The 13,893-nt window shown below is 34.1% G+C and overlaps 1 protein-coding gene across 4 annotated transcripts in view; it reads left to right on the top strand.

The window, feature by feature from the left end:
• CDC27 (cell division cycle 27) overlaps window positions 1–13,893 on the top strand; it is a 51,382-nt gene that overhangs the window by 12,940 nt on the left and 24,549 nt on the right. For all 4 annotated transcript variants that reach the window (XM_006770266.2, XM_006770265.2, XM_006770268.2 and 1 more), the window contains exons 2-8: window positions 933–1,008; window positions 3,223–3,370; window positions 5,127–5,252; window positions 8,237–8,334; window positions 9,110–9,264; window positions 9,370–9,581; window positions 10,563–10,677. In XM_006770266.2, coding sequence (XP_006770329.1) covers window positions 933–1,008; window positions 3,223–3,370; window positions 5,127–5,252; window positions 8,237–8,334; window positions 9,110–9,264; window positions 9,370–9,581; window positions 10,563–10,677 — 930 coding nt within the window. The remainder of the gene's footprint in view (window positions 1–932; window positions 1,009–3,222; window positions 3,371–5,126; window positions 5,253–8,236; window positions 8,335–9,109; window positions 9,265–9,369; window positions 9,582–10,562; window positions 10,678–13,893) is intronic.

Here is a 13,893-nt window from a genome sequence, read left to right as displayed (position 1 = left end):
TTAGCCAATGGGAAGGGTAGCGGTCATACGCCAATTACCATGTTTCTCTTTTATTAGTGTAGATGTTTACTTTGAATTTATATTAGTTCACACAAACACTCCATCCATGCTTTTGTTCTGGCCCTCCGGTCCAGTTTAAGAACCCATTGTGGCCCTCGAGTCAAAAAGTTTGCCCACCCCTGGTCTAGAAAGTTCTTGGCACATAGTGGGCACTCAGTAAATATTTATTGAATGAATGAGTACTGGAAACTTCCAGTTCAGAAAAGTTAAAAAAAAAGACACCTAACCCCACCCAAGTTCTTATCATTCATGGTAAGTCATGAAGGGATCAGTAAAAACATTTCCTTGAGTGGCTGAGAACAGGGTAGCATTAAAGGTATTCAATGGGGAAGTTTTTGTTGGAAGATAGCATATATTTTAATATCTCCCTTATGTGTATCATGAAAAATTGTTGAAAACCACTGCTTTATGTTTAGAGCAATATAGTTTAGTGTGGTAGGCAGACCTGCAAATGAATAACTGTAATATAATATGAGTGCTTATACTAGAAGAAGTATGTTTACCCAAAAAAAATGGCTAAAGATCAGCCAGGAAAGCTTTATGAAGTAGATGTTATCTAAGCTGGATCTTTAGGAATGAGGGAGCCCACATTCCCTAGTCACTAGTCACTAGCCGGGCCTAGTGCAAGAAAAGGAAGTACAAAGACACAGAGGCCTAAAAGTCCATGGAAAGTCCAGTGAGTGAATTCAGGTATGTTTGGAACCATCTGTGAAGAGCTTTATCTAACACACTTTGGAGTTTGCACTGGGGACATTGAAGTTTTATCACTTAAATTAGGGATGTTGATTTGGTGATTATATGCAAGGCTCTGAGCTAGGAGTTTCCTTGAAACTCTGTATTTATATATTTATGTTCTTTTCTTCCTCTTGCAGGCTGCTATATGGCAAGCACTAAACCATTATGCTTACCGAGATGCAGTTTTCCTTGCAGAACGACTATATGCAGAAGGTTTGTACTATATTTATTTCTGTAAAATCCTAAATAAATAAAATATATGAACACCATCCCTTTTTATGACTATAACAAAATTCTGAGTATCGCTTTTTTCTTTTTCTTTACAATTGATACTATTTCATAAAAACTTTTCCCTGTATTTGTGTAGCTCACATATATATTACTTTTAATAACTATGGAGTTGCTTCAGATTTTACACTATGGTTTACTTAATCTTTTCCAATCTTTAAATATTTTTTCCCCTGTGTTTTTTATTAGAACAGGGTCTATATTCTGTGGCCAAGAGCATGAATTAGAGTCTCTGGCTTCAAGTGAAAACCCTAACTCTGTCACTTAAATTTGCAGTTGTATACCTAGGGCAAGTTACTTAATGTCTGAGTACTACAGATTTCTCAGCTATGAACTAAAGATAATTGCCTCATAAAATTGAAGAATTAAATTAAAAAATGTGAAAAAAATAAAACAAAAAAAATGCAAGAATGAAATAAAGTAATGTATTTAAAGCACTTGGCACAGGCTTATTGCATGGTAATAAATGTTCAATAAACATCTAGTAATGTATATTTTGTTTCTGTCATTAAACTTATTGTAATTCTCTTTCTAAGATGTTAATGTAATTATGTATAGTTTTTTTTCTTTTAAGTCATTTCCTTGGATTATATACTCGGAAATGGAATTTACAAATCAAATAGTCAATTCTACAACAAATTACTTTTTGCCCAATTGATAACAGAGCAGAGAGAGGTGTCACCAATCTGGGTGTCACCAATAGTATAAGACTTGCTTCATAGGCCTATCACTATTACATTTGACCATTGTAATATATTTTTGCTTGAGAATTATGACATATTTTGTCTTGCATTTTTATAACTAAGAGATTAATGGTTATTTTCTCAAGTGTTTGTTTTGAATTTATTCCTATTTTGTGAGCTATATCTTTATTACATATTTGCCCCAGGTTGTTGCTTTATAATCTTAAGTCTGTTTATGTACATTACTCTGATATATAAATTTTTATGTACTTGAAACTCATCAGCTTTGTCATTTATACTTCCTCTTATTGCTACAGTAGCTGGAAAATTGTCATCTTTCTGTAACTACAATAAATATATGTTCTTGGTAGTTTAAAAAATTTAAAGAATTTATCATAGTATTATTACTTAATTTATTCAATATTATTTATGTGTTTTTTTGCAAGCTGATCCTTTGTTAACTTTTATTTTTCAATTACAGTTTATATTCAGTATTTTGTATTAGTTTCAGATGTACATCATAGTGGTTAGTTAATCTTATACCTTACAAAGTGTTCTAGTAGTCACCTGGCATCAATCATAGTTATTGTAATATTTTTTACTATATTCCCTATGCTATACTTTACATTCCCATGACATTTTATAACTGCCAATTTGTACATCTTAATCCCTTCACATTTTTTATCCACTCCCTAAACCCCTCATCTCTGGCAATCACCAGTCTATTCTCTGTATATTTGAGTCCATTTTGTTTTTCATTTATTTTGTTCTTTACCTTCCACATATAAGTGAAATCAGATGGTATTTGTCTGACTTACATCATTTAACATAATATCTTCTAGGTCCATACATACTGTTGCAAATGGTAGGATTCTTTTTTTCTTTTTTTTACGGCCGAGTAATGTTCCATTGTATATATGTACCACTCATCTGTAATGGACACTTGGATTGCTTTGATATCTTGGCTGTTATAAATAACCCTGCAATGAACACAGGGGTGCATAAATTCTTTCATATTAGTGTTTTGGGTTTCTTCAGATGTATACCCAGCAGTGAAATCTCTGTGTCATAAGGCAGTTTCATTTTTAATTTTTTGAGGAACCTTTGTACTGTTTTCCATAGTGACTGCACCAATATGCATTCCCACCTACAGAGGGTTCCCTTTTCTGCACATCCTTGCCAATACTTGCTTGTTGATTTATTGATGATAGCCATTCTAACAGGTGAGAGGTGATATCTCATCGTGGTTTTAATTTGCATTTCTCTTATGATTAGTGACTGTGGGGAACTAATTTTCTATCAGTAAGGTATTTCTCCTTAATGGAAATAAATGATTGTTTTACATTAAATAACATGCCTAATTTTTTTGTTGCCAAACTTGTTTATTGCCAGATAAACAATGATTACCATTCAACCTACTGAATAATAGCTCTTTTGTTTCCATATGTGTTTTTAGTACACTCAGAAGAAGCTTTGTTTTTACTGGCAACCTGTTATTATCGCTCAGGAAAGGCATATAAAGCATATAGACTCTTGAAAGGACACAGTTGTACTACACCACAATGTAAATACCTGCTTGCAAAATGTTGTGTTGATCTCAGCAAGTAAGTTTTTAAGAATGTGTTTTAATTTCATTCTTACTTACACTGTAGAATTTGGGATAAAATTCTTTTAATGGGTTAAACTCTGACTCACTTTGTCCCCTCTTTTTGGGTAGTAGAGATTTGTCATTTCAGTAGTTTGAAATGTTTATACAATATTCTATAGCATTATTTTTGTTATGGAAAGATTTCATTGTTATTGTAATAAATAATAGCATTTAACTTTGAAGAAACTTAAGTTATAACTAATTCATATCATTTTCTAAAATTCCAAGTGTTATTTCATTTCCTTTGCTTTCATTGTTAGGTCAATTGGAATAAGTCTGAAAACCTACTTACCACTTCAGTTGCAATTAATGCTCCCTTGGGTCTAGGTAGTTGTGTAATTATTTGCCTTTCAAGATCATTCTATTTGCAAACCATTACTCCTACCTCGTTGATGCAATGGGACAGATTCTGGAGAGTGCTTCTTTTGCACATTACAGTTAAACCAAGTCAGCTGTCCCAGTTCTGAATTTGGAGGCAGCTAGAGGTATAGGTAGTTGTGTCCTGTTAAACACTTTCTGTGCTGTAAGAGATGGAATAATGTAAAAGTGACTAGAGACATAATTATAAAAGCCTGTGTGTATATTTTCTTTGTATGTTTACAGGTTTATTTTATTTGATGGCTTTTCAATTAAAGCTACCTACAATATGTATAATAGTTCTGAAATATTTGTTATTGAATTATTTTTACTCCAAGGATTCTAATGTTAAATTCTTTTTTCTTTTTTTTTTAATCCTCATCAAAGGATATTTTTTCCATTGATTTTTTTTTAGGTAAGAGAAGGGAGAGAGAGACAAACATCAATTCGTTGCCTCCTGCATGTGCCCCAAGTAGGTGCCCTTGGCCAGGAAACAAACCTTTGATCCTTTGGTCAGAGGGCCAGCACTCTAACCACTGAGCAAAACCGGCCAGGGCTAATATTAAATTCTTAAAAATCAGTTTATTTAATTTACCAATGTCTTAAGCCAGTTCTTACCCCTTTTACAAATCATTATACAGTATTGTGTGTGTGTTTTAAATCTTACTGACAGTAAAAAAAAAAAGAAACTTTAGATATTACCTTTTATATGTAAACTCGAGAGTTTTCTACATGATTTGGAAAAAACTTTAAAATACAAACCATTATAAACTCTGATGCTGAAAATATATACTGAAATCAGGCCAAAATTTATCCTTGGTAAACACTTATGATTTTCAGTGTCAAGAAAGCATAACTGACAAATAAAAAGAGATGAATTGCTATTCAGGTTTCATTTGTAAACCTAAAAATGACTGAGGCTTGTTAAGTATGTAATTTTTAATTAAAATGTTAGTCTTATGTAATTTGCTTGTAAATTTATATTTCAAGGAATTATAAACTAAGAAGGGTCACCATGTTTGTTAATGAAAAACCATTTATATTTCCTCCCCTCCCCCCGGAATAATGGTCTTTATTTCTTTTGACGTGAATATTGTGTATTTGTTCAGGCCAGATTTATACATACAGAGAGTAAATTTAGCTGGTTTTGTTTTTAAAGGCAAGACAAATTTTAAGGTAATAAATTCCCAGTCTCCCAAATGATTCTAAATACAAGTTTATTGGTATTGTAAAGATACAGGAACTTTTTATTTTACCTATCTTTATATTAAGAGGTACATTGGTAATGAAGAATGTATTTACACTCATGTGTTTTTATGTTGACTTTTTAAAGTCTGTAAATTTGTGTTTTAAAGGCTTGCTGAAGGGGAACAGATCTTATCTGGTGGAGTGTTTAATAAACAGAAAAGCCATGATGATATTGTTACTGAGTTTGGTGATTCAGCTTGCTTTACTCTTTCATTGTTGGGACATGTATATTGGTAAGAATCATTCAAATTATCAGAAAATTGTTTCCAATACTAGAATGCTTTGTGATTTTTTAAAAATATATATATTTTATTGATTTTTTACAGTGAGGAAGGGAGAGGGATAGAGAGTCAGAAACATCCATGAGAGAGAAGCATCAAATAGCTGCTTCCTGCACCCTCCCCCACTGGGGATGTGCCGGCAACCAAGGTACATGCCCTTGACCAGAATCGAACCCGAGACCCTTGAGTCTGCAGGCCGACGCTCCATCCACTGAGCCAAACCAGTTAGGGCATTGCTTTGTGATTTTAAAAACCTGTGATGATCTGTGTTTATCAAGTAGCACTTAGCTGAGTAGTAGTACACAGTCTTCTAGTTCCAGGACCTTGTTAAACCTGGAAAATACTAGAGATGCTGATCCCATATTGACTATCCATTTTGCCTTAATGATAATAGCTATAGCAGCACACTGCCTGCCAATTGAGTGATCATATGGGTTTTTTACCTGGTTGAGGAGAGTATCATCATATAATCCACTGAGGAAAAAGAAGAGTGAAATTTTTTTCTCTAATATTAAATGTCACTGCTGCTCCTTAGTAGGAGGTTTGAAGGAAAGTTTCAGCCATAAAGTAAATAAATTTACTTATATTTATTTGATTTCAGTCTTTTAAAGGCAAGAGAGATTGACTTCAGTGTTATCACCATAATAATATTTTTCTCACCTATTTTTATTCTGAAATACTCTTTGAGCTAAGAAGAGGGGTCAAGATGTAATGAGGTAACAGGAATTCTTCAGCTGACTATAGGAGTGCATCGCTTGTGTAAATGTCATCTGTTGCATATCATGGGAAAAATGGATGAGGATTGTTTATCTAAAAATTAGGATAGTATCTGTTTTAAGATAAATTGAGGCTAGTTTAATAGTAGTTTTGAAAAACCTTGAAAATGTCTTTTTGAACAGAATAAATTATTTGAATTGGAGGCTCATAATCAGATGACACTACTCTTGAGAATGGGAGTAAATAAAAATAAAATATTAATATCTTCATTTATCTCAATAAAAGGACTTAGAGGTATTAATTTGGTTCATGCAACTATGATTCATCTTGTCATTTATTCAAGGAACTTTGAGATTCATCCTCTATTATAGCTAGACACAGTACTTGGCACTGGGGATATGAAGATAAATAACTCACACTCTTCACCCTCAGAGATTTATAATAGAGGAGATAAGCAGTAAACAAAAGTTCATAAGTTTTTATGATAACAGTAAAAAAATGATGTGATAAAATTTGAGCAGTATTTTGTTCGAATGAGGGAATGCTCAATTCTACCTGGTTAAGAAGAGAGATAAGATGGTAACTAAAAAAGACTTAATAGAGCCCTGGCTGGTTTGGCTCTGTGGATGGAGCGTCAGCCTGCAGACTGAAGGGTCCTGTGTTCGATTCCGGTCAGGGGCATGTGCCTTGGTTGCAGGCACGTCCCCAGTGGGGGGTGTACATGAGGCAGCTGATTGATGTTTCTAACTCTCTATCCCTCTCCCTCTCTGTAAAGAATCAATAAAATATTTAAAAAAAAAGACTTAATAGAAAAAGTTTTGTTTCTTTGAATTCTCAATAGTAATAAAACTGGAAAATGGGCAAAATACTTAAATGGATACTTCACTGTAGAAGACATATGGCTGGTAAATAAGCACATAAAAGGATGTGCCACATCATTAGACGTTAAGGAAAGGCAACCAAAAACCATCATTGGAAACCACTTCACACATGTCCATGTGTTTATTGAATCAAATTAGGAAAGTATGGAAAGCTGGATATCCTTCAACTGGTGGTACTTGTCTTTAGTACATCATTCTAGTTTCTAGTCACTTGAAGATTTGGAAGTAAAGCAAACTAATCTAGTTCCCCAAAGGGGTCCTCTTCACAGTTCTCTGAGATTACACTGACAGCACGTAGATTATATATTTTAGCTGATAGTTTCATTAGAAAATTCTTTTGAAAATCTTGGTTAGTTGCCATCTGGCGCTTTATAGAATTTTGGAAGAATTACTGTATCTTATGCCCTAGCTGATTTGGCTCGGTGGATAGTGTTGGCCTCTGGACTGAAGGGTCCCAGGTTCGATTCTGATCAAGGGCGCATGCCCGGGTTGTGGGCTCAATCCCCAGTAGGGGTGTGCAGGAGGCAGCTGATTGGTGATTCTCTCTCATCATTGATGTTTCTATCTCTCTCCCTCTCCCTTCCTCTCTGAAATCAATAAAAAACATATTTAAAAAAAGAATTACTGTATCTTAATTTTTTCCATTTTATATATATATATAATGAAGAATTTCCACTTCAGGTAAGAGGATTAGTATTTTTTTGCCTGAAAGCTCCAGTGAGTCTCACTAACCCTCAACCCCATCTGCCCTCCCCTTTAAAAGCAAGGGAGGTAACAATGCCAGTCTAATAATTTTCAGGTTGTTACAAGTATATATGGTTTTAGGAATGTTGTTTACATTCTAAATGTAACCTTTATATACCTGACTTAGAAACATAAGAACTATCATCTCCACTTGGTTAGAAAATCTGATCACTTAAATATGTTATATTTAAAGCATTTAAGTCACTTTGAAAATTACCACTAGGATATTATATTAAAAATTAAGAAAATAAGACTGAAACATTTGGATGTTTTTTATATCTCCTTTAGTAATTCTAGTATCTGACAGTACATAAAAAACATTATAATATTCAAGATGGCAGTGATAATTTGTTTATTTTGTTAGCATTCCTTTTAATTCATGTTCTGTTTATTTTCACTGACTTTTGACTTGAATTGCCCTAAGTAATAGAGATTGGAGGATGGTAAGAAGGGGAAAGTGGTGATTTAGGGAAGCATCAAGAAGAATATTCTCAGAACTTTTATAAGACTTAACTAATTTCTGTACCAAAAATTTCCTTATAATATATGTCTTAGGTTTTATAGCATGTCTAATTGATTTGTTTGCCTTTACAGCAAAACAGATCGGCTTGCCAAAGGATCAGAATGTTACCAAAAGAGCCTTAGTTTAAATCCTTTCCTCTGGTCCCCTTTTGAATCATTATGTGAAATAGGTAGGTTTATAGAAATGGCTGTAGGGGGAGGGGTTCTCCATTTCCTCTTATTTAGTTTTTTCCTTGCTTAATTTTTGGAATGTGATACAAATTATTCAGAAAAAAATATTTTTCAAAGCCAAAGGGATGTTAAAATTGAGAACAAGAAATAAGATAGAGTCATATGTTTCAGGAATCATGTAGCCTTTCTTGTGTCCTCTAGCATGAGTTGTATTATGAGGATAGCATTAACCAAAACAGCTTCATGGATAAGAAAAGAAATGAATAGAATCCCAAAGCAGAAACTGTAATAATATAAATTAAGACCTGGAATATATGGGGTGTTTCAGTATATATATATATACACACACACTCTAGTATGCATGAAGGATCATTTTAAAACATTGTATTTATATACATGGGAGTGCTTAAAATTTTAATATTTCTAGTGGGTTTCAACTCTACTCTTAGTCCTTACCTTGAGCAAAATGAGATCTAGATCTTTGCTTTCTGCTTTAAAATAAACACAGAAATTGGCATTTTCCTGTGATTTATTATATTTAAAATCAGTATCATTGGTGTTTAGTTTATTTCCTAAATTTACAGCTTTATCTTAGAGGTAAACTTGCACAATAAATTGATGGGTGGGCTTCTGGGAGGTAAATTTGATCAGGTGAAACAATCAAAAGAACTTTAAAACTCTGGAAAAGGGCTATTTCCACTGATTTATACATACCTGGGGTGGAAAATTAACCCTCATTTCTTCAGAAGCAAATTTTTTTTTTTCCCTTCACAGGTGAAAAGCCAGATCCTGACCAAACATTTAAATTAACCTCTTTACAGAACTTTAGCAACTGTCTGCCCAACTCTTGCACAACAGTAGTATCTAATCATAATTTATCTCACAGACAACCTGAGACGGTTCTTACAGAAACACCCCAGGACACAATTGTAAGTGTATCATATTCTATTATTCAAAATATTACGAAAATGAAAAATAATGATCTGAACTAAATGATGTATTGTAAATGTCATGGTAGAAATTTTCTGTTTCAGGAATTAAACAGACTGAATTTAGAATCTTCCAATTCAAAGTATTCCTTGAATACAGATTCCTCAGTGTCTTATATTGATTCAGCTGTAATTTCACCAGATACTGTCCCTCTCGGAACAGGAACTTCTATATTATCTAAACAGGTTCAAAATAAACCAAAAACTGGTCGAAGCTTATTAGGAGGACCAGCTGCTCTTAGCCCATTAACCCCCAGGTAAGACAAACAAAAGATAGTTTAAAATGTGTTCTATAATATTAAATTATTTTATAATAATTCATATTATTAGTAATATAAATTACTAATTATATGTGACATAAATAGTAATTATAAATTAGTAATATAAATTAGTAATTATAAATTACTAATATTATGAAACTTTTAAATCAATATAGAAAAAGAGGCATTTAGTAAGTCAATAATGGAGTAAAAAAAATAAAGTACCTGTGATAAAAATTTAATATTAAATATTAGAGAAAATTTAAAAACTCTTAAATATGCCATATGGAGTTAGTGTATGCATTAAAAGATGTCTTTATGTTTGTGCATCAGTGAATAGTGAACCTCTTAGAATGTTGAAATGTTTACGATATAATCAGATGATGGTTGTTGTTAAAGTGCTATTTTCCAAAGCATGGAGGAAGGAATGACACCTATTAATATGAAATATTTTGTGAAAATTATTAGAAGTATATGTATGTATAAATACAGGAACCCAGCCCAGAGGATACATATCCAAAAGTATCAAAATAAAAAATTATATGCTAGAATAGACTTAAATTGGTTCCCAGGGCCAGGGAACTACTAAAATAGCATAAACATGAGATGACAGTAACTCATTGAATCCATAAGTGGATTCACATTTTCTCTCTAATAGTGTCTAAATCCCATAAATTCCAAGAATTTTAATAAATTTGGTCATTGGGAACTTAATTTTTACAAAGCTACTCTTATTTATAATAAATCTCCTGAGATCAGTTGTTGCTGCTCAATTTAGTCTTGTTTGGTATTTTAAGTTTTAGTTATGGTGGTTGGAATAGTCTACATTCATAGCTTATTTTTAATCTGCCCCTTAGATCCTCGCTGCCCCAAGACTGATTTGCCATTCTCTTCCTTTTAGACCTTCTAATTTAGTATACTGCTGCTTTATATATGCCTTGATGACTTTTTGACACCTTGATTTCAACCTCTTCTCAGTTTTGGGATTTTGCCATTAGAAACCCCAAGTCCTGGAGATGGATCCTATTTACAAAACTACACTAATACATCTTCTGTAATTGAAGTGCCACCCACCGGAGCCCCTTCAAAAAAGGTATTTTCCATGTAAAATATAGTTTTGGTACCGATGAAAGAAAATTCATTTAAAATTCCAATCTACTAAAAGCAATTTCATAGAGAACCTAACTTTATATAATTGTTGTTGCATTAGAGTTATTGATCTAAATGTAAAAGGTTATTGCTGTCCTAGCCTCCTTGTTATAATTGGAGACACAAACCTGGTTGCTCTTTATTTCAGCATACATCAAACACATTCAGATTTTTCCTTTAATTTCTTATGGGTTTTTTTTAATGAAATTAAGAGTTTCTGTCACTTTGAATATAAATAAATATACCTGCCATAGTTTTTACTTGTCCCCATCACCGTGTTTGTTTTTTAAGTATACTAGTGTTAAAAATGAAAAAAAGACTGACTTATGTAAAGCCAGCTGTTTCTGATAATAAAATTCTTATAGTGGCTACTCATAGATGTGTAGTAAATTTATAGTAAACTAGAGGCCTGGTGCACAAATTCGTGCACCGGTGTGTCCCTCTGCCTGGTCTGCAGGATCGGGCTGAAACTGGCTTTCCGACATCTCCTGAGGGGTCCTGGATTGTGAGAGGGTGCAGGCCAGGCTGAGGGACCCCACTGTTGCACTATTGGGGCAGGGGAGGGATGTGGGAGGTTGGCCAGCTGGGGAGGGACTGCGGGAGGGCTCCAGGGCATGTCCGGCTCATCTCGCTCAGTCTCAATCAGCCGGACCCCAGTAGCAAGCTAACCTACCAATCAGAACGTCTGCCCCCTGGTGGTTAGTGCATGTCATAGTGACTGGTCAACCAGTCGACTGTCTGCCCCTGGTGGTCAGTGCACATCATAGCTAGCTGTTGAGCGGCCTTGCATATCATTCTGGGGATGTGCCCGCAACCAAAGTACATGCCCTTGACCAGAATTGAACCTGGGACCTTTGAGTCCGCAGGCTGATGCTCTATCCACTGAGCCAAACAGGTTAGGGTGACAATATTCTTACTGTAAATACTGGGACAAGTTTTGAGAGTCTCTTTATAATATTCTTTTATAATGATCTATGGCAGGACAGGTCAAAGTGCTATTTGTTTAAAAGATATCTGTGGTGCAGGGTATCTTTTATGATAATTAAATTAGGTTATATGTGTAAAATGCCTATTCGATGGCAAATAGATGTTTAAGAAATGACAGCTAAATAAGTAATAATAGTATGTGAATGACCAATATAGCCCCTTTACCACTCTAGAGACATGTTTCTTCTTGTTTTTTACTCTTTTATTCCTGAACTTCCTTAGAGTCGGGGGGGAGGGGGGGGGCGCACAGGGGGAAGTTCCAAGAGTGGTGAAAAGAGACTGCAAAGTAATTGAAGTGTAGATTATTTTAAATGTGATATCTAAAAGTTGGCAACTACCTTGTATTGTACTGTTATAAGAGTGAAAAATAATAGTGGGAATTAGTTTATTACAGTTATGAGAAGGCATAGTAGCATAGTAGTTAGCATGCTAGGTGAAATAGGCCAGAACCAGGCAAGCTATTGCAATCAGGAGAAGTTAGGAAGTGAGAGGTATATGATTTCAGTGCCCAGATAATAAAAGTCACATCTCTTCCTCTTGTGCCTCTCTTCTTACCCTATTACAAGATGTTCTTAGAAAAGCTATACTTGTAGGTCTGCATGCAGTATCAACTAAAAATATCAAACCTAGTCCTGACCGGTTTGGCTCAGTGGATAGAGAGTCATCCTGCAGACTCAAGGGTCCCAGGTTCGATTCCAGTCAAGGGCATGTACCTTTGTTGCGGGCACATTTCCAGTGGGGAGTATGCAGGAGGCAGCTGATTGATGTTTCTCTCTCATCAATGTTTCTGACTCTCTCTATCCCTCTCCCTTCCTCTCTGTAAAAAACCAATAAAATATATTTAAAAATAAAATAAAATAAAAATATCAAACCTAGTAATGGGTGTAGTACATAGTTCTTGGTTAGATAAGGCCCAAATTGACTTTAAGTTTTGTCCTTTGGGTGAATGTAGAAGGAAAAGGAGGAAGGAATATAGGTGAGGTGGTGGTAGATTAGGTGAAAATATTCAGTGGATAGTTAATCATACAGGAAAGAATAAGGCCTGATGATAGAAATAATAATTAAAGCTGTTAAAATGGCTAGGCTCTCCTAAGGAAAGAGAGAGTAGCTAAAGAGCATAGTTAATGGAAGGAAGAAGAGCCAGCAAATGAAATGGTAAGACAAATAATAAAGATGCTGTACTATTTTGGAAATTATACAAAGTTTCAAAAAGGAGGCATGATCAGTGATGATGAATGCAGGAAAGGCCAAAATTAGGCTTTCCTATTTGATGAAAACATGATTATTTGTAATGTACAGTTTGAGATTTATGTACAGTGGCTATGAAAGTAACAGGTAAGTTTTGAAGAAAATTATCTAGTAAAGAAATTTAAAACATCCATTGATACAGTAATCATTGATCTCTTTATAAAGAAGCTAAGTGAAAAAATGAATAGAAATAAGGTGACAAATTAGAGAAGACAGAAAGGAGCAAGCAAAGGGTTTTTCTCCTCTCTAGACAGCAGAAACTAATTAATGAAAGATTGAATACACTAGAAAGAAATATTAATTCTAAGAGCAATATCCTTAGAATTTGGAAAATAATTGGATGACTTCTTTTTAAACCTACTCTTCTAACTACTGTAGGTTACCCCCACTATACAAAAGTAGAGTATTCATGAAACCTTTTGTAAGCCAAAATGGTTTAAAGCAAATAAGTATTTATAATTTATAAATTAGAAGTAATTTATAAAGAAATATTTGACCATTCCCAGCCCCAAAATTCAACACATGCACGTCTTTATTTCGTTCACCACTATTGAAATGCTTAAGTACATCCGGTTTTTCACTATACATAACATCCTTATGAGTTTTTCTGATACTTTAGGACATATCTTGCTAATGAGTGCACAGAGTAAGGCACAGATGCTCACAGACACAGTTCCATCCTCTGGGGGCCTGATGCTGGGTGTAGTTCCCAGGGAAGGAGCTTACTGCTACCACTGTCACTATTGGAGGCTCTCAAAGCTTCTAACGGCTCCTTGCAAAATAAATGCTAAGTAGTATTTTTGCTTCTCAACTTTTTTCATAAAAGCAAAGTCATGAACTTTCAAAAAGTAGGGGATACCTGTATAGAACTGCTTTTACTAAGTGCCAAAGAAGGAATATAAAAATCTTATTCTATATATTTTTT

Source organism: Myotis davidii, unplaced genomic scaffold, assembly GCF_000327345.1.
Source record: "Myotis davidii unplaced genomic scaffold, ASM32734v1 scaffold684, whole genome shotgun sequence".
Classification (NCBI taxonomy): domain Eukaryota; kingdom Metazoa; phylum Chordata; class Mammalia; order Chiroptera; family Vespertilionidae; genus Myotis; species Myotis davidii.
The sequence above is the reverse complement of the archived record's forward strand: the minus strand, read 5'-3'. Positions and strand labels throughout refer to the sequence as shown.